This window comes from Platichthys flesus, chromosome 10 (genome assembly GCF_949316205.1).
Source record: "Platichthys flesus chromosome 10, fPlaFle2.1, whole genome shotgun sequence".
NCBI lineage: Eukaryota > Metazoa > Chordata > Actinopteri > Pleuronectiformes > Pleuronectidae > Platichthys > Platichthys flesus.
This window is the reverse complement of record NC_084954.1, coordinates 21,157,143-21,175,647: the sequence shown is the minus strand read 5'-3', so window position 1 is coordinate 21,175,647 and position 18,505 is coordinate 21,157,143. Positions and strand designations below refer to the sequence as shown.

Sequence of the window (18,505 nt, the reverse complement as noted above, 5' to 3'; positions counted from 1 at the left end):
GTGAAGTTACACATTTGTTAGTACCCTAAATTAATTAAAAATACATTTCTAGAGCCTATTTTTCATGTTCCCTTTTCTTTTCCTTCTAAATTTGCAAGAAGAACTTTCGGCTTTGTTATTCAGGTTTGTTTGGTTATCCCAGAGAGGGATGGGCCATATGTATTGGCATCAGTAAAAGACATGCAAGTGTACATTCATGACAGGTTACTCATCTGTTCACCTTGCACAATGATAGATTAAGCCACTGCTGCCAGTGTGAATTTCGATCTTTGATGTTACCTGTATTCCCCATCTGTTGAAGTGTCAAATGGACTTCACCTACAAGGTATCAATAAAGACACATCTCTTTATTAGTTTTTATTTTATCTTTTGATAAAATTCAAGTCAACTGGTCAACTGGATCTCAGGAGCAGTAAGGTAGAGCAATGAGTCATGTTCTCAGGGATATTGTTAGATGTGTTATTAGTAATAGGTAGCATGTGTGACTCATTTGGCTCAAGTGTACTACTTTGTAATGAAAACATTTGATGAAATACACAAAATATATTGTATCGTATTTCAGAACTATCTGGTATCTAGTATGAAACTATATGAAAAGCACTGATATAATGGGTGAAAAGAAGTTGATAACTGTACGTAACTTCTAAGAGAGGAGTGTTGGAGCTGTCATTAAGTGATATAGTCATTTTGAGATGTAGTTGCAGAGGTTCTTTCGACATTTTGTCTTGACTCAATAGGAATCGAATGAAAGGTCCAAGTTCAGACATTCATCCGTGTGCATTGCGGTCATGTTGTGTGGCTCCTATTCTTCGCTCGGTTTTTATGGTAATGATTATTATTTTTATTCACAAAAGCTCATGTCTGTGTTCCATTAGGAAAAATACAGTCATGCACTGTGTAGCAAAAGCTGGGCAGGGAAAATATAAAAATGGTCGCTTGTGGAAATGTTGCAATTTAAGGAAAGCATGATAACAGTGATGTGATTCACAATTTAGTGTGTTCATTTTATTGATATTAAGAAGCTACCAAATATGAATCAACAACTTGATATTGCCAATTATCACACTTAAAATTTCAAATATGGCTTATTTCCGGTTTCCAGAAACAAACTCTCAATCAACAAAACCATGACATTTTAATAAGCACAGCAGCGATAAAAGTGTCCAGTCTTGAAGTTTTTCTTGATCCACTGCAACAGCTTAATGATGATTCCCTGGGGAGAAAAAAAGTGTTGCTCTTTAGATATCATGTCATCTAAATTAAAACAGCCGCTAGCATCAACCATTAGAAACGAGGAACAGCTTTTATTTTCGCCTGCATACATTCAGGCATGACAATGTCAAGTAAAATCACACACAGCACACAGAGTGAAAAATGAAAATCATTAGATAAAGAAAAGAGCCCCGTATGTGAATCATGAACAAGATTGTGTTCACTTCGATAAGACCAGTCTCAACTAAGGTTCAGGTCTCTCAAGGTTCTATTTATATTTCCTTGACAAATTACTTCTTGAAAGGTGAGTTACATTCATTCAAAAGCTGCTTCCTGCATGTAAAATAAGTGATATTGAAAGTTAATCTAACTTATAATGCGGATGGATTGGATAACTGCACAGAAACAAAAGGGCCTTATTCTTTAATATTGAAACATACCCTTACACCATAAGTACCAGCAGATAGCAGTAAAGCACCGGTCAGATAAGAGGAAAGAATTGCAAGACTGAGGATAAGATACACACACACAAACACACACACATTTATATATATATATATACATATATATATACATATGTATATATATATATATATGTGTGTGTAGGTTTCTGAATCTACAGTATGCAATGATTCACAGAACAAGGTCCAGCCTACAGTGTAATCTATTTCATATTAAATTGCTTTACATGGCATCACTGTATGATATCACACCAATATGTTTCAAAAATAGTTGACATACCTTTACATTGTGGGGCCTGATCACTCCATCGATTCCCCTCACAAACTACTGCAGCAGCACCTTTTAATTGGAAACCATGGTAACAGGAGTACAGAGCCATCAGTTTTCCAGATGCAGAGGACAATATGAAATCCCCGTTCTTTATTTTTGCTGGAGAGCCACACTTCTCCAGGTCTGGAATTGAGTTAAAAAAGTCTTTCATGTTAATGTTCAGTAGAATGACAAAAAATTACTAAATTTAAATTACTTTTTTAATAATAGGACGAGGACGAGCCTCAGTCTCACCACTGCTTCTCTCCTCTCTCCAAGCTTCCAGATTTATTGATGGTAAATGATTACAAGGGAGGTAGTTAGATGGGTATGTCTCAAATCTGAAAGGATCATAGGGGACCTCCCTTACGTCAGAGTTGTCACAGATGATCCGAGACAGAGAAGCTTTTACAAGCTCAGCCTTCTGTTGCTGGGTGAACATTCCCTCAGCTTCCCACCAAAACCTGAACATTTAACATAGTTGATATTACTTTCAAAAGTAACATTTTTTATAAATGTGTCTTACCTATGCATTAACTTCTATTGTTATTTTCCTAATGTGAACGTACCTATCACCATCACGAAGCACTCTCATCTGCTTTCCAATCAGACAAGCGAAGAGGGGACCAGTTCTTGAGCCAGGCAACAACTTTTCAACAAGTCCTCCGAGCCAAACATCAATGTTGTCAAGATGTTGGTATTTCTTCTGTATCTCCTCTGCAACCTTGTTGTCTCCAACAACCTCTTTGAGATCCTCCAATGTCTTAATGTACTTCAGTCCACAGAATACTCTCCAATCATTGTATCCTGAAAAGTAACAATGAATCATTCACTTAATCATCTTGCTTTATTGTCAAGAGTTAGAGAGGAAGATTGGAATATCGTCAGAAAAAAAAATCTGAAGATAGAGATGGTTAATTTAGCTTAGCTGGAAACAAGTGGTTAGCTGTCCAAAGGTAACATAGTCCACCAACCAGCACCTCTGAAAGTTACATTTACAGCTTCATTTTAGAAATAAGTTACAGTTGATAGAACAGAAGACTAATGACTTTAGATTACATTGTTGAGCTAAAATTGTCCAGACAGCTGGATTTTCACTCTGCTCCAGTTACATATATATACAGTGAGTGCAGTATGACTCTTTTGTAGCAACCCACAGTATGGAATATTTTGTGCTAACATTGTGCTTTTAAGTTTGACTGTGTTGCCAATATATTTTTTTGGACACACTCTTGCGACGAGCCTTGCGTTGCATTTCAAGTTTTGCTAGCTGCACAGGAATGTACCATGCTAGTGACATCTTTTTGACACTGTAAGGAAGTAATTTGCCTACAAATTCACCTCCAAACAGAGAATTTCAAAATGCTCCTTTTTAAATAGTGCAAATAATCATCTATTATGACATGTGGAGATGACTTTGCTGTGCCAATTCTGAGTTTGGATCATCAATTGTATGTTAGCCAAACAAACAGACCCTACTCTGCAATGGTGTTTTATTATTGAATGATAAAGAACTGACAACATTATGAAATTTACATCGATTACAACTGTTCAAGCTTCTGATTGGCTACCAAAGGGATTTTGACCAAATGTGAGATCCTACAATATGACCCACAATGCAACTTCATCTGAGATCACTTGAAGTAATATATCAGAATGTGTTTAGCTACCACTGAAGCATCAAAAATCCTACAATTTTCACGTGAAGTTGTGCTTTTCAACAACTGGAAACAATGTTTGTTTAAGCTAAGTTCGAGCCAATTCAGGCTTATTGGTTGGTGGCTATGCTGGCTATAGCTTCTCATATGATCAAACGTTTCTATTCTCAAGTCTGTGAATCACACCTACTGTATAAACATCACTTTGCTTGAGTATGATCACAATTCAAGAAACACAACGTGCTTATGTTTACTCAGAAAGTGAATGACGAAGAAACTGGTTTTGAATCTTTAGGATTAAGCAGAGCATTAAGTGTGATTTGACAGGCTTAAGCAAATGCTAGTGAATGGCATTGAAGCCCAGGACTCAAAGCCCAGGACTCACCTGGGAGACCGTGATCTCGTCCTCTCTGCAGGTTCAGGGAAGCAAGGTCCATGTGCCGATCTATTTTAGAGATGACCAAACTTTCCGTAACATCCTCTGCAAGCAGCATGTTTGAGTTAACGGCTGGTGCTGCAGTTCCAATTATACCCCTAAGGACTGGTTCGATTCCACCTTCACACAAAACAGTACGGCTATTGTTTAGGCTATCTTACAGTCAACTAACCACACAGCTTTTTTTTCTGTGTGCTGCAAGGATTACCAATGTACAATCAATACAATACAATACAATCACAATACACATAGAAAGAGTAATATGTTAAGGCCCTGCAACACCTGCCAGGGTGTACCCAGCCTCTCCCCTTATGTCAGCTCGGACTGGCTCCAACTCCGCCCAAGATCCACCGAAGAAAAGTGCTATAGAACGGTGGTTCTCAAATGGGGGTACTAATACTCCATGGGGTACGTGAGACTTTTTTAAATATATTTAAAATTAGTATCCATTCAAAAACCCTTTAAAATTAGTTATTAAATAAATATTCAATCAATTTAATAAATCAGACACTGATGGCACAGCGCTATGTATTACATCTTTTTTTCAACCAAAAATACTTTGCCCTGGTTAGGGGATACTTGGCTGAAAAAATATTTCACAGGGGTACATCATTGAAAAAATGTTGAGGACCACTGGTATAGAGAATATGGATAGATGAATGGATGGGAAAATGGCAAAACGATTGTGCTCTCTATAAAAACTACTGACCATTGTGTCAGGGCAGAAATGCAGCCAGTGGAGGTCTATAAATGTACTCATCTTCATCTCAACTTTGTCTCTTAGTGCGAAAAGCATTTTGGCATAGGATTTCTAATTTAGCACTAGCCAAACCATGTTTTATTTCAGCTGTTATGTCTGAATATGAGTTGGATATGCTAACTAACATAGAGACTTAATTAAAGCAATTACAGAGTTGATGACAAACAACTTGAATACATTTAGTATATAATCGTATTTGCTTGCCTGGAATTTAATATTTAGCATAGTCTCTGCTTACACACAGAGCAACGTTTGGGTCTGCACACATTTACTTGAACTCAATCATATGGGTGTGTGCTCCTTCCCAGCCACTGTATTCCTCCAACGAATATTGTCTGGCATTGTAACCTAGCAAACAAGGAAATCACAGTATAGACTGTTCTTTTTTTAATTTCCCTGATGGTGGAACGAGCTGCCAACTGCTATCAGACCAATGGCATCCCTCTGTACCTTCAAGAGGACTCATCACCTTAAAGAGCAACTCATCTCCAAACACCAACATCTCCAACATGCCTAACTGGCACTTACTTCAGAGCTCTTCTTCATCTGATCCACTGCACATTGAAAATAATTAGCTCTATGTATTTACTTCATATTCTCTCACTGCACTCAAGCTTCGGTATTGTAGTAGTTGCTTCGGATAAAGGCACGATGATAACTACTCTATTTATTCCCTTTTCCACTAGTCAAAACACCCACTACAACCCACTAGTATCTGGATTTTGTCTGCAATGGGAATGTCTACAATCAGCATTCAGTCTGACTTTGCTGTACACATTGTCTTCCATAGTCTCCAGCTCCAATCAGGAGTGATGGAGATGTGACACCTAGGTGAATGTACTTAGACGGGGAGGTGAGAGAGCGTCTCTCTTTTTATGTATTCATGATGTCAAACAGGACCCACCAGGGGAAAAAACAGAGAGGCAATCTCTTCTTGTTTGTGGTTGGTGACTCAGTCATGGACTGGTACAGTGCTGACGGCCTTTTATTTTGTTTCTGACTATTTGTTGAAATTTCTTTTGAAAACAAACAAAAAAAGAATCCAAGCATTACAGAGCAATTCTAATATAATTAACATTATTGTCAGAGAAAGACATTAGAAAAAGACAGCTAGTAAGATCATTTTGATGTGCTGACACCTGAAATCTATCCTGTTCATCTAAAGATACCTACATGCTGACATTAGTTATTTAAAATGTGTAATTGCTCTACACAGAATCAGCACAGTGCTGTGTAATGGAGTGTTCATAGCATTATCTATTATTTGTGTATTGTCTCAAATGTGCAAGTGAAATGCAACAGACACAGACAGGATGAGGAACAGTTCCTCCAAGACAGTTTCAAATTGATTCAATGTGTGTTTAGACATTTGGCAGCGTCTTCATGTTTGATTGACGGCAGTAATGCAGAGGGACTGTGAAGTGGGGATGTGAGAGCTGAGCTCTGAAGCTTGGAAGACTAGAGTTTCCAAGCCTCACCTGTGGTCATCAGCTTATAGCAGTAAAAACAGCAAGATCAAGGAAACAATCTGCCAACATGACATTTCTCAGTGAGGACCCTGGTCCCACAGGGGTCCCTCAGTCGGGACAAGCAACATGAATACTTGAATAGGCAAATGTTTGCGAACAATTTCAATCATTTTCAGAGGTTGACATTCATAACACTTAGTATTTCAATTCAATAAGAGCTGAAGAACTGCAGTAGGCGGCTTGCCTTGTGTCATCACCACTGAGCTGTACAGGCCTCGACATTTCCAGAAGTAGACCTCCATGCAGTTTGCTACAGTAGCTAATCCAGCAGGATTAATTTCTGTTTTCATTTCATCTGGCATGAAATGATAATATAAAATTTAAAGACAGTTCAGACATGGTTTATAGACACATAAACATTATACTTTGATTAACAGTACTTAAAGTCTTCAGCCTAAAGGGAGCACAGAGAAACTTTCGACTTCAGCACATGAATGTGAGCATGGGCCTCTGGTATAGAACTGAACATACAGTGAAGTATTTATAAATTAGAGGGAGAATTTAGGTTCATTCTAGTAGCTTTAGGGAGTTTAAACTGCTTGCCACAATCTACACTGTTTTGCATCAGTCCATATTAACTGAATCTCCACAATAAAGGTGGTGAGTGCAAAGTTAGCATCACCCATAATTGTAATAATCCCAATGATGAGAATCTCGTTTCGCTATATGTATTCAAGTGTTCATGGTCTGTATATGATGGATACAGTACTATATTACAAATAAGAAGTGAGTAGTAAAGGGTAAATTACTGATAATTAGTGAAGAAGGTTCCTGCAGTATGTCAAATGGATGCTTGCACCTTATGTAATGAGTCTCATGTGACTGGGAACTCAAGAAGCGAGTCTATAGAATTGTATGCAACTAAGTGTTCCACTAAAACAAGCTCTGCAGCTGACCCAAATATTGGCTATTTTAAAATTTCACATTCTCTCTTCATAGGATAAGTGCAATTACAGGTTATTACTACGAGTGCACTGACCTTCTTTGACTATTCTCCATGGACTGAAGAAAGTGTCTCGTAGTCTCAAGTGTGGGAAGTCCTCATGTGCCTGGAAGCTCTCGTTCAGTCTCATGAGGATTGGAGGGATGGTAGCGTGGCCGAACCTGAATGCAGCAGTTGCAAACACATTGGCAGTTGAGGGGTCCGTAGTGGGATCATATCCGCCATAGGGTCCAATGTAATGTTCAAAAGACGCTGAACCAATAATTTTTGGAACATAATCTCGAATGTATATGACCTGGGAGTCCAAAAAAGATAGCAAGACAATCTCTTAAACATTCATAAAAGAAAATCTGAATCTGAGCCACACATTTTACTTAATTTACTTTTGCCTAATGCTGTAAATGCTAGAAAGGGGACATCACTTAACAGACTTTAAAAATTAACAATAAATCCTGCTCTGAACTTATTAAAAAATATCTGGTGAATGTGTACAGCTGAAAAAAATTCCTACAGGAGATTTTCTGTAACTTCACATTTGTTCCCTCACAAGTCACTGCAGAGACTTTCATCTGCCCACATCAGTATTTATAAAGGCCTCTGTTCACCACCTGAATCCTAACACATACAGTGCCCCTATCCGCATAAACATGCATTCATGCAAGCAAGCAGATTTAACTATACAAACGTTGATGGAAGAAAATGTGTCAGTTTTCAAGTTCGCAATGTATTGTGTTGAAAATGTATTACTGATATACACGTTTTCATTTTTTTCTTTGGCTGGAAGTCCGACAAAAGAGATCGAGAGAATTCAGCAACTCACATTCTTCCTGAATTGTCCCCTGCATAATGTTGAAAGTTTTAGGTTTAACTTTCTGACAGCTGAGCTCATAAGTGTTTCTCAGCAGTCAAGTATTCAAAGTATTTTACCTAATGCACTGAAACACTCACAACACAAATCAGCAAAGGTCTGGCCCTTTAAAATGATAAAGCTTTTTAAAGTAATTCCCCTGTAGAAAATAATGTTATTGCCTCTCGCAGAACATAGTAGTTAGGCAATAGTCTTGACTACTGTGCAATTCTATTGGGATGAAATGATTGAAACAACCTTTGCTAACGCTAAGTGAATCTGCCTGCTTCCTCTTGGGTCTTTATCTAATTTAGAGCTACACAATACCGAGTCTTAACTGTATTAATCACAACTTAACTTTTTTACGAGACACTCTAAGTTAACATGGGATAGCTAGACCATATAATACATTCTTTAATAAGATATACAATAGCCATGTCAATCTATCTATCATTTATGCTGTCTATAATCAATATTTATCTTAATTCTAGCCAAGTGCCTGTCTACTTTTTAGTAGCCAGACATAAACAATAATTAAAAAAATAAGAATAGCTTTTTCAGAGAGTTTTTTGCAATGCAGCTTTTGATACAGTTGACTTCTTGATTTCTGTTGAATGCTTTACACACTGGGTATGCTTATCGGGAACAGTTTCGAATTGGTTATGTTCCTATCTCTCTGAAAGGACATTCTGTGTGACCATAGGTAACTGGAAATGCTGAACTCATGGAGGGCCTCAGGGTTCATTCCTGGGCCCATTATTATTCTTCATTTACAGTGCCTTGCATAAGTATTCAACCCCTTTGGACTTTTCTACATTTTGTCATGGTATAACCACAGATTAAAATTTATTTCATCGTGAGTTTATGTAATGGACCAACACAAAATAGTGCATCATTTGGAAGTGGGGGGAAATATTACATGGATTTCCCAATTATTTACAAATAAAAATCTGAAAAGTTTTGAGTGCATATGTATTCACCCCCTTTACTGTGAAACCCCTAACAAAGATCTGGTGCGACCAATTGCATTCACAAGTCACATTTGCAAGTCACATACTTAGTAAATAGGGTCTACCTGTCTGCAATTTAATCTCAGTATAAATACACCTGTTCTGTGACAGACTCAGAGTTTGTTGGAGATCATTACTGAACAAACAGCATCATGAAGACCAAGGAGCTCACCAAACAGGTCAGGGATAAAGTTGTGGAGAAATATGAAGCAGGGTTTGGTTATAAAAAAATATCCAGAGCTTTGAACATCTCTCTGAGCACCATAAAATCCATCATAAGAAAATGGAAAGAATATGGCACAACCGCAAACCTACCAAGAGGAGGCCGTCCACCCAAACTGAAGAGTCGGACAAGGAGAAAATTAATCAGAGAAGCAACCAGGAGGCCCATGGTTACTCTGGAGGAGTTGCAGAGATCCATAGCTGAGGTGGGAGAATCTGTCCACAGGACAACTATTAGTCGTCTACTCCACAAATCTGGCCTTTATGGAAGAGTGGCAAGAAGAAAGCCATTGTTGAAAGGGATCCATAAAAAATCCCGTTTGGAGTTTGCCACGTGGGAGTCACAGCCAGCTTGTGGAAGAAGGTGCTCTGGTCAGATGAGACCAAAATTGAACTTTTTGGCCTCAATGCAAAACACTATGTGTGGCGAAAACCCAACACTGCCCATCACACTGAGCACACCATCCCAACAGTGAAACATGGTGGTGGTAGCATCATGCTGTGGGGATGCTTCTCTTCAGCAGGTACAGGGAAACTGGTCAGAATAGAGGGAAAGATGGATGGAGCCAAATACAGGGAAATCCTTGAAGAAAATCTGATGCAGTCTGCAAAAGACTTGAGACTGGGGCGGAGGTTCATCTTCCAGCTGGAAGACATACAGCCAGAGCTACGAAGGAATGATTTGGATTAAAGAATGTTAATGTCTTAAAATGGCCCAGTCAAAGCCCAGACCTCAATCCAATAGAGAATCTATGGCAAGACTTGAAGATTGCGGTTCACAGACGGTCTGCATCCAATCTGACTGAGCTTCATCTTTTTTGCCAAGAAGAATGGACAAACCTTTCTCTAGATGTGCAAAGCTGGTAGAGACATACCCCAAAAGACTTGCAGCTGTAATTGCAGCGAAAGGGGGTTCTACCAAGTATTGAGTCAGGGGGGTGAATACTTATGCACCCAACAGATGTCAACTTTTTTGTTCTCATTATTGTTTGTGTCACAATAAAATTTATTTTGCACCTCCAAAGTACTATGCATGTTTTGTTGATCAAACGGGAAAAAGTTTATTTAAGTCTATTTCAGTTAGTAACAGTACATAATGGGAAAAAGTCCAAGGGGGGTGAATACTTATGCAAGGCACTGTATATTCTACAGTACCTCTGCAGACAAGATTCTGTGTCCATGAAGATGACTCAAGCATCTATTTCTCATTTAATTCAACACACCACAGTTGCAGAGACTGTAATCCTGCACTAAAGCAGCGCCAAACTTTGTTCTAATAAATAATGATGAGGCACAATCAATGATGAGGGCACAATCATACACAACCTATATGTATCAACCTATAGGTTGATATTGCAAATGTCTAAGCATTTATTTGTCTTAAATAAAGCCAGTATTTAAATCATCTACAATATATGTCTTTTATGTTCTTAAGTAAGCCTTTCACCTCAGACCTATCTGTTTTTAATATTGTACACCTCTTTTCCTCTGACTTGATCCCTGAGTCACCTGAAAATTGATCTTGTCGAATGTCAGACCCCCAAAAAATGTGCCAAATAACAGACCTATTCCCCCCCCCTCAAAAATGCCTTAGTTACTTGTACAGCCAGTAGCTGAACTGGCACAACACTGTTCCCAAAGATCACGTTAAGTAATGTTTTCAAACAGCAGGAAAATGACAGAGCTGCTACCAACAATCATTCCATTCAGTCATTGCTGCACATTCTTCCTGTCATCTATCTCTACAGTAACCGCTACAAAAAGGTAACAGCAGCTGCAAAGCCTCGCTTTGGGCATTGAATCAAATACAGACAATAGTAAGAGACAGTAACAGATCCATTCATTTTTCATTGCACAGAGACTGTTTATATAATGAAGGATTACAGCTTGTCAGCTTGCCCTGCTATGAAGAGCCTTATTTCATATAAGCAGAATGTGTCTGGAACTTGTGCTCCGCAGAGCCACATTAGCATCAAGCGGATATTAGCTGAGAAGAAGAGGCAATTCAACACAGGCAGGGAAAGTTGTTTCAGATTTATGCAGAAACGATAAGAAATAAGATTAAAATTGACATAATAAATACAATAATTGATTGGTAGTGAAATGTATTTATTCAAATAGAATAAACCCCTTTGATATATATATAAGTTGTCTTGTGGTAAGTTGTTTTAAATAGTTGTTTATAGCCTTGTCACTTTGAACATTGACTCAGAGGAGGTGTTAGAAGCCAGTTTTGGAAACTGCAGCATCACCACTGAAGTGATTTGTAAAGGATCCTTGTGCTGAGACTTTGCAATGACAGCAAAGCAGCGGATTCCCACGGCTGGTTGATTCCTACAGTCATCAGACTTAAAACGGCAGCAGTCAGGGTCCTACAAATTCTGAATTAATTATATCATATGGAAGCTCCCCATGTAGAGGAAGCTTTTCACTATTTAGCTTTATGTTGACTTGTTCAACCTGTATTTTAGTCATCACATAAATGCACACACTGAGGATAACCAGCATCCTAACTGGTGTTTGCTCACTGTAAGATCATCTTTTCTCCTATAACATTCAGACAATGTATTCGATAGAAATCAGAAATGTCCTCAAATTACTGAGGTTCAAAGGTTATAATTGAGTTCACTTGAGAAACACTTTAGGAGCAGTTCTGGACCGTTCGGTCACACCTTCAGTTTGCACACTTGTGGTAATAAGGTGATGTAATGGTGATATCATTTGTTTTTATTAACCTGACCCCTGTTCCAACCAAATTGAACAGTCAGCTTAATGAATTGATCAGGCTGCAGCACAGTGCAGTTTTTACATCAGGATTTAAAGCTCTAATGTGATCTTGATATTGATGTTGTTATTGATTTTGGGAAGCTTTATTTTCTGTTTTTATCCCTCCAGTCAGGACGTGTGTTTCTCTGCATTGTGAGCTGGGTATCGACCCTGAGTCGGGATTTGCTTCATCACATAAAGGTTTTTTTAAGAACCCTCATCTTTACGTCCTTCAAATCAGTTTATCATCTTTTAATATAATTGAAACTGGCTTCTAAAGATTATAAAATCACCAAACACACAGAGGCTGGATTAGTTTATCATCAGTTCTTCAATACTAACTTTATAGAAGTTATAGTGAATCTATTTCGTGTCTACTATCTAACAGTAATGGTGCCAAATGTGAATCTCTCAATATTCAGCTTGTCCTGACCTTATACCAACCACAGCAGGAGCCGGGTTTGCTTTCTGCTAATTACATCTTGATATCACAATGAGTTTTTACAACACCTCTGTGAAATTTAGTCTTCCTGCATCTTTAATGGTGTTTTAATGGGGGATAAAGTGCATATGGTTACACTGTGCAGTAGTAAAAACTAAGTGTGGCCAGTTCTGCTGTGTACACTCCAGCAAAATCAGGTCATGGCTACACTTATATTCATATGTCATCCCTATGAACGTGGCCATACCAGCAGGTTAAAAAACAAACCAACGTATTTTGTCTGTCACAGTTCTTTCTGCAAAGTTCTGCAAGTTCACGGTCAAACAGCATTAAGTTGACTCATCTGCTTTACTGTACACGCCTGTTCTGTATAAGGTCAAAAAGCCACTTTTAAAACATAATTCTTGCATCTAACTTTAGACCTCGGTTTGGTTCTGACAAAGCTGGATGAATATTTTATTTTACAGGTGTTAGCACTTTGCCGCAGCTGAAAAATAAAAAGGTTTTCGGCAAGAGGCATGAGTTAGAAATGGCTGCTGCTCTTCACTGCAGAAAACATGACAAAACTGTAGAGCCTCACTGCTCACAGAATTATTACAGTAAAGGGAGAGTTCACCCCAAAATCAAAATTGACTCACAACTTCATAATATTAGCTACTATATGGGTAATTTCCCCCCCGAACATTGGTATCATATCGTATCAAATCCCAGATCGGTTAGGCACTACTTCATACTCTGGCGCAGTCAGAACTGTGCAGTTTTCACTCAGTTTAAACTGGTTTAACTTTTGACATATTGAAACAATTTCAATTACTAATAATATACCTGATGCAGAGCTCCAATAATCTTGCGAGTTTCTTGGTAAATGGTCTCCGGGGTCCAATGACGATTGATGCCTTTCAGTGCCTCTGCAATTCGATTGTGTTCCCTGAGCCACAACGTATGCAATGTGGTCAGGGGAATAGCCTCGTTGGCACGGGTGTCTCCGGCACTGAAACACTCCACCCTCTCCCCCTCCTGATTCTGACGGCATGTTGACGGCAAAGTGTCCACGAACGGAAGGTAGGGTCTTCCTTTTGGATCCGTGAATAGGTCGTTGACGGCGAGTTTCCCATTGAGGCCAGAGAGATCACGGAGGAAGCTTTCCATCTTCAGGCTGTGGCCATACAAAACCGAAGCATCCATGAATGATGTGATGGAATTCATCTGTTGTCGCTGCAGAGCTTGTTCAATGTTTAACTCAGGATTGACAAAACAGGCCGGTAAGGAGCGATGAAATGGCATGCAGCCATCATGTGTCTGTAGAGAAGACAAAAAAATTTACTTTTAACCCCCTTGTCAAATGTATTATTCTTGTGATAATTAAATTTTGTCGGAAAACTATACTATCTTAGGAAAATTTTAATTTGCTTTTTACTTAATTAGAAGACAAGACTTTCCTTTTATTTATCTCTGATACTTATGTCTCCCACAACTTAGCTTAGCATAAAGATCTTCCTGGCTCTGTCCAGTGGGAAAAAAGTTACCTTTCAACACCTAAAGCTCCACTAACATTTTAGGTGTACCTGATTTGTTTAATCCAGACAATTTAAGTTTTAAATACATTTTTTGTGTTGAAGAGGATTTATGTGCAGGATTTTTTCTTCAAGACTTTTGTGACTTCTTCTTCCGTTTCTGTTGGTTAGGTGAAAAGTCAATCAGCGAACATCGATTTATCAGATACCGGTTGGAGAGACAGTAGTAAGCTGGTCACGTTAAATGTGGAACATGTTTAAACACACGACAAGGAAAACAGATCGATCAAGACTCAGATGAGTAAAATGTGGACGGACTGATGATGTGTGTCGTGCTGCGATTACCTCAATGGGAAAGCACGGATGCAGATTTTCACATGTGCTCAGACAGTCCACAGTGGGCCTTGAAAGGCCAGTGCTTTGAGGGGTGAAGGTGATGTCATGGCTCATGTACTGCCCCCACTCCACCAGCAACACAGAATAGGCCTCATCTTTACTTTTGAAGGAGCTCTTAATTATGTCCGTGCTGACTTCACGTGGCTGTTGGCACAAGCGGATTTGTTATATTGGCTGACGGTGTGTTCTTCATTCTTCAGTGTACAATTGCACCTCACACCCCAACCATCAATTTGTCTGTCAGTGTTTTCATCACCAACAGACACTAGTGCTGTGCCTGGTCTAAACTGGGTCTGTGTTGATGCCCCGGAGCTACTTCAGAATTATTCCTTGTCATTATTGAGTCCTTCTCAAACTATTCTACCATATACTGTCACTTTTTATTGTTTGTGTGCTGGACGTTGTGTGCAGAGCTTTTATACACAGTCTATGGTGCAGAGTGAAGTTATACCTGGTTTATCTGCAATGAAGATTTCATTGTCAATGTTTTTCATAAGAATGAAACTGAATTTGCTTTAGTACATGTCTTTGTTTATAAATAAGTAAAAAATGATTTTACTGAAATGGAGCAATGCTTTCCAGCTAGTTCAGGTAACTCAAGCTGCGCTGCTCCAATCATATGACATACCTCAATCTCAACGATCCTCCTTCTTGTTTGTTTCATTCATTTCTTTAATACATAAATATCCTAAATGGCAAAGGGACTGTGTGGTCCTCCTTCTTCTCTCTCCTAAACTAAAAGATTGTTAGAGGTTAACTGAAGGCTGGATGTTACTGTCCATACGATTTCACTCTCACTGTGTAATGAGTGCATAAATTAATGCAATGCAAATATCAGCACAGCTTCTGGAAACCAGCTCCTTTAAGCAATGGAAATGTTGTTTTTTACAGCAGAGGCCATTACACTGGAATGCTGCTGAAATCTGTGTCATTTATCTCACAAACACGTCTGCTGCTCCTGCTGCTGCCGTGGACTTAATCTGCTGTAAAACAGGGTCGAAAAATAAATAGAATGTAACGTTAACTCTGGGTTTGCAGGGCAAGTTGCCTCATTTCTAATTTCTCCACCAAGACTTCAGTGTCGGTCGGTGTAGCATTGTGTAGATTACCGGGGGAAGTTGGAATCCATTATGGAGCCATCCTCGGTTCCAACCCTTAGGTTGTCTCTCTCCGTCTTCATATTCAGCTGGAAGCCATCTGACCATGGGAGTGTTGGCTGCTCCCCAGAGAGGAATTTGCCTGACAAAAAGAATCATGAAGCCTGTTCAAAAATGCGGTGTTACAAAACAGTACAGTAAAGCCTTCACCCAATTCAGCAGCACTGGTTTATCACCACATGGTCAGCAAGACTTTAAAATGCTAAATCTTTACCCACATGAAATCAACATCTTATGCTGAGTTAGCTAATTGAGGGATTTACTCTCTGACTGATAGGTCACTGATTGCGCTGCAGTTTGTGTCTCGATGTTTTGAACAAACAGGGCTTTATTTTTTTTATTATTTAAATTAATTATATCTTAGATATTAAGGATAAAGTCGTAGTTTTACAAGAAAGGATTCATAATAAAAAAATAGCCTTTAACGCTTCATGTCATTTTACAAGGGGAATATATCAGAAGATCACTCATCTCATCAGCAACGCATTATCATGTCAGCACTTGGAAGATATTGAGTAAGAAACAGTGTCAATTCTGAACAAAGAACCAGACAGATTTTTTAAGTTGCCTCTTTTGTGAAGAATGAAATGTTTGATAGTGGTAGGGTGGACATTGGTCAGTTCTGCGTGATATTTAATAAGGACTGTGTCATTTCGGAAGAAACAATGAGTTCCAGATGTAATGGAACTCCAGAGAGCATGAGTTCTCCTTGCTGCTTAATAGCTAAACAATGTTTTTGGCTTGTAATATGATGACATCTTCTGTAGTTAAATTATAACTTTATTATTGTGATATTTTGATTTGATTTAATTCCCCCCAAATAATAAATACATTTCTGAGTCAAAATGATTGTTTATGTTTTTAAGCAGCATAAAGGGCTGGTGGTAGGGATTTAAAAATTATTATCTTTACCAGCAGCAATAACACAGTTTTATTTTCTGAACGTCGTTTACCGAATATTTATTTTACATTGCATCTTGGACCTTTGACTGTGTAACAATATGGTCCTGATACTTTACCAAAGGTCAGAGGTCAGTTCTCTACCTGTTGTTGCAAAGGCCAGATATGGAGCGATACTTTGAGAAGTGAGGACAGACGGTTAGATGTGTTGCAGGACACTTCGACAGCTTTCCAATCAGGGCAATGTCTTCCGAGGACAACAACTCTAGTGACATAGTAAAGTTAACACAAGAGAACACATTAAAAGCCTATTAAATCTGAAAGGATATAAACCATCAAACAGCAAACAGCAGCTGAGGATATCTCCCTTTTTTTTTTTAAATTGTCTTAATGAGGACTTTGGTAACAGCCTGCATCCATCTATATTATTCATTGTTAAATGGACCAAATGGAAACTTTGCTTTGACTTCTTGGCAACCAACTGCCTCTAATGTTTTATTGCATTGTGAGATCCTCTGGATGTAATGAAAGAAGGCAATTCTACCTAGTGCCGTGACGTCCCTTTTATATCTCTGTCGTGCTTTGTTCTTCAGGACCTGCAGAGTTGTTTGAAAAACCTCTGCCGCTCTGGAAATCTCCAGGGTCTCAGGATCGGTTTGCCGATGGAATGTAAACATATGAGTGGAGGACGAAGGCTCGTTCCGTCTGTGCAGAGAAATTGACAGTGTCTTTTTGTCTATTTTTGCATGGATATTGTTTCAGAACCTGAAACAGATGATGAGTTATTTCATTTGATAGTTACCGTTGTCTAGAGTGGAGTGGGGCTTCATCTACAAGTTGGAGGCTTTCTTGATATGAGGAGATAATCAACTCCCTGATAGGTACTGGAAGATATGATACAAAAAATATCACAAAAATAGGTTTAAATGACATGAGATGCTCTAAGCCTACTCACATTGTATCAAATGTACACTGTGAGGGGTGAAAGTACATTTACAAAAGAACTATACTTGAATTATATATAGAAACAAAAGGAGCAACCTTAGAGATAACGATTTAACTGCTACTTGCTAAATGAGTCTAGAAATTTCAATCAATAGAAAATAGAAAAAAAAAGATAAATAGAATATCCATTCTATCTGCTGGTGTGGTTAAAAAACGTGTAAAGGATAACAGAAAGGCTAAATATGTTGATCTAATGTGTAAAACAGAATAAGTGACAGAAATAAGAAATTTCAAAGAAAGTCACTGTTAGAGCCATTTGTGAAAAACTGGTTTAGTTTGTTTGTTGAAGCTACAGAGCGGCGGGCACACTAGTCTTCAACCGTGCTCATACCCCAATCCACGGTTCTTTAGTAGATTAGTGAACCTCTTTGTCCGTTTACTTTCTAATACAAAAAGAAAGTTTCAGTAAAAAATTTCAAACAGAGTACCTGGAATGCTGAGTTTGTTTTACTTTAGTTTTAGTGGACTATTCAAGAAAAGGATGGAGCCACACTAACAGACCCATTCACTCTAAATGTAAGCAAATATTTCTATTCTGAGTCTTTCTTCTATCACTGGCTTTCTGTCAAACAATGTTGGTTTTTGAATCCTACATGTAAAATTTTGATTGTCAGTTAATAGTTATTATCTCAATATATTTTAGGCTTCATTAAATCAATGCACAAAGGCAATCAGGAAATGTTTTATTTTTGCATAAGTTTATCAAATTTGGCAGCAAATCAGCTTGAGACTGAAGGACCTATAGGAAATACATACGAGAATATTATAAGAATCCCCATTCCACCTTCTTCAAATCAATAGTAAAGATTAAAAACCTAAAAAATATATTTATTAGTGGTTATTTATCATTAGATAAATTAAATTATTATTTATCAATAGTAAACTGCATTTTAATCAATCCTTCTAATTCTTTAACAGTGGTTATTGCACATTTAGA

The 18,505-nt window shown here is 38.2% G+C and overlaps 1 protein-coding gene across 1 annotated transcript; it reads right to left on the bottom strand.

Annotated features, from left to right (window-relative positions):
* Positions 1-442: 442 nt before the first annotated feature.
* tpo (thyroid peroxidase) lies at positions 443-17,496 on the bottom strand. The gene is made up of 12 exons (XM_062397527.1): positions 17,366-17,496; positions 17,108-17,268; positions 16,708-16,828; positions 15,616-15,745; positions 14,456-14,650; positions 13,422-13,895; positions 7,346-7,604; positions 4,027-4,197; positions 2,553-2,790; positions 2,239-2,447; positions 1,954-2,127; positions 443-1,213 (listed from the first exon to the last, which is right to left on the bottom strand). Exons 1-12 carry the CDS (start codon positions 17,494-17,496, stop codon positions 1,200-1,202), a joined length of 2,277 nt encoding a protein of 758 aa, XP_062253511.1. The 3' UTR covers positions 443-1,199.
* Between the last annotated feature and the right edge of the window lie 1,009 nt (positions 17,497-18,505).

Excerpts from the sequence above, each read along its gene's own strand:
- tpo (XM_062397527.1), bottom strand. The coding sequence starts at position 17,496 with ATGTCATTTAAACCTATTTTTGTGATATTTTTTGTATCATATCTTCCA. Across the intron at positions 16,829-17,107 it reads AAGGGACGTCACGGCACTAG|AGTTGTTGTCCTCGGAAGAC; the intron begins GTAGAATTGCCT and ends CTATGTCACTAG. Across the intron at positions 2,448-2,552 it reads GTGCTTCGTGATGGTGATAG|GTTTTGGTGGGAAGCTGAGG; the intron begins GTACGTTCACAT and ends TTAAATGTTCAG.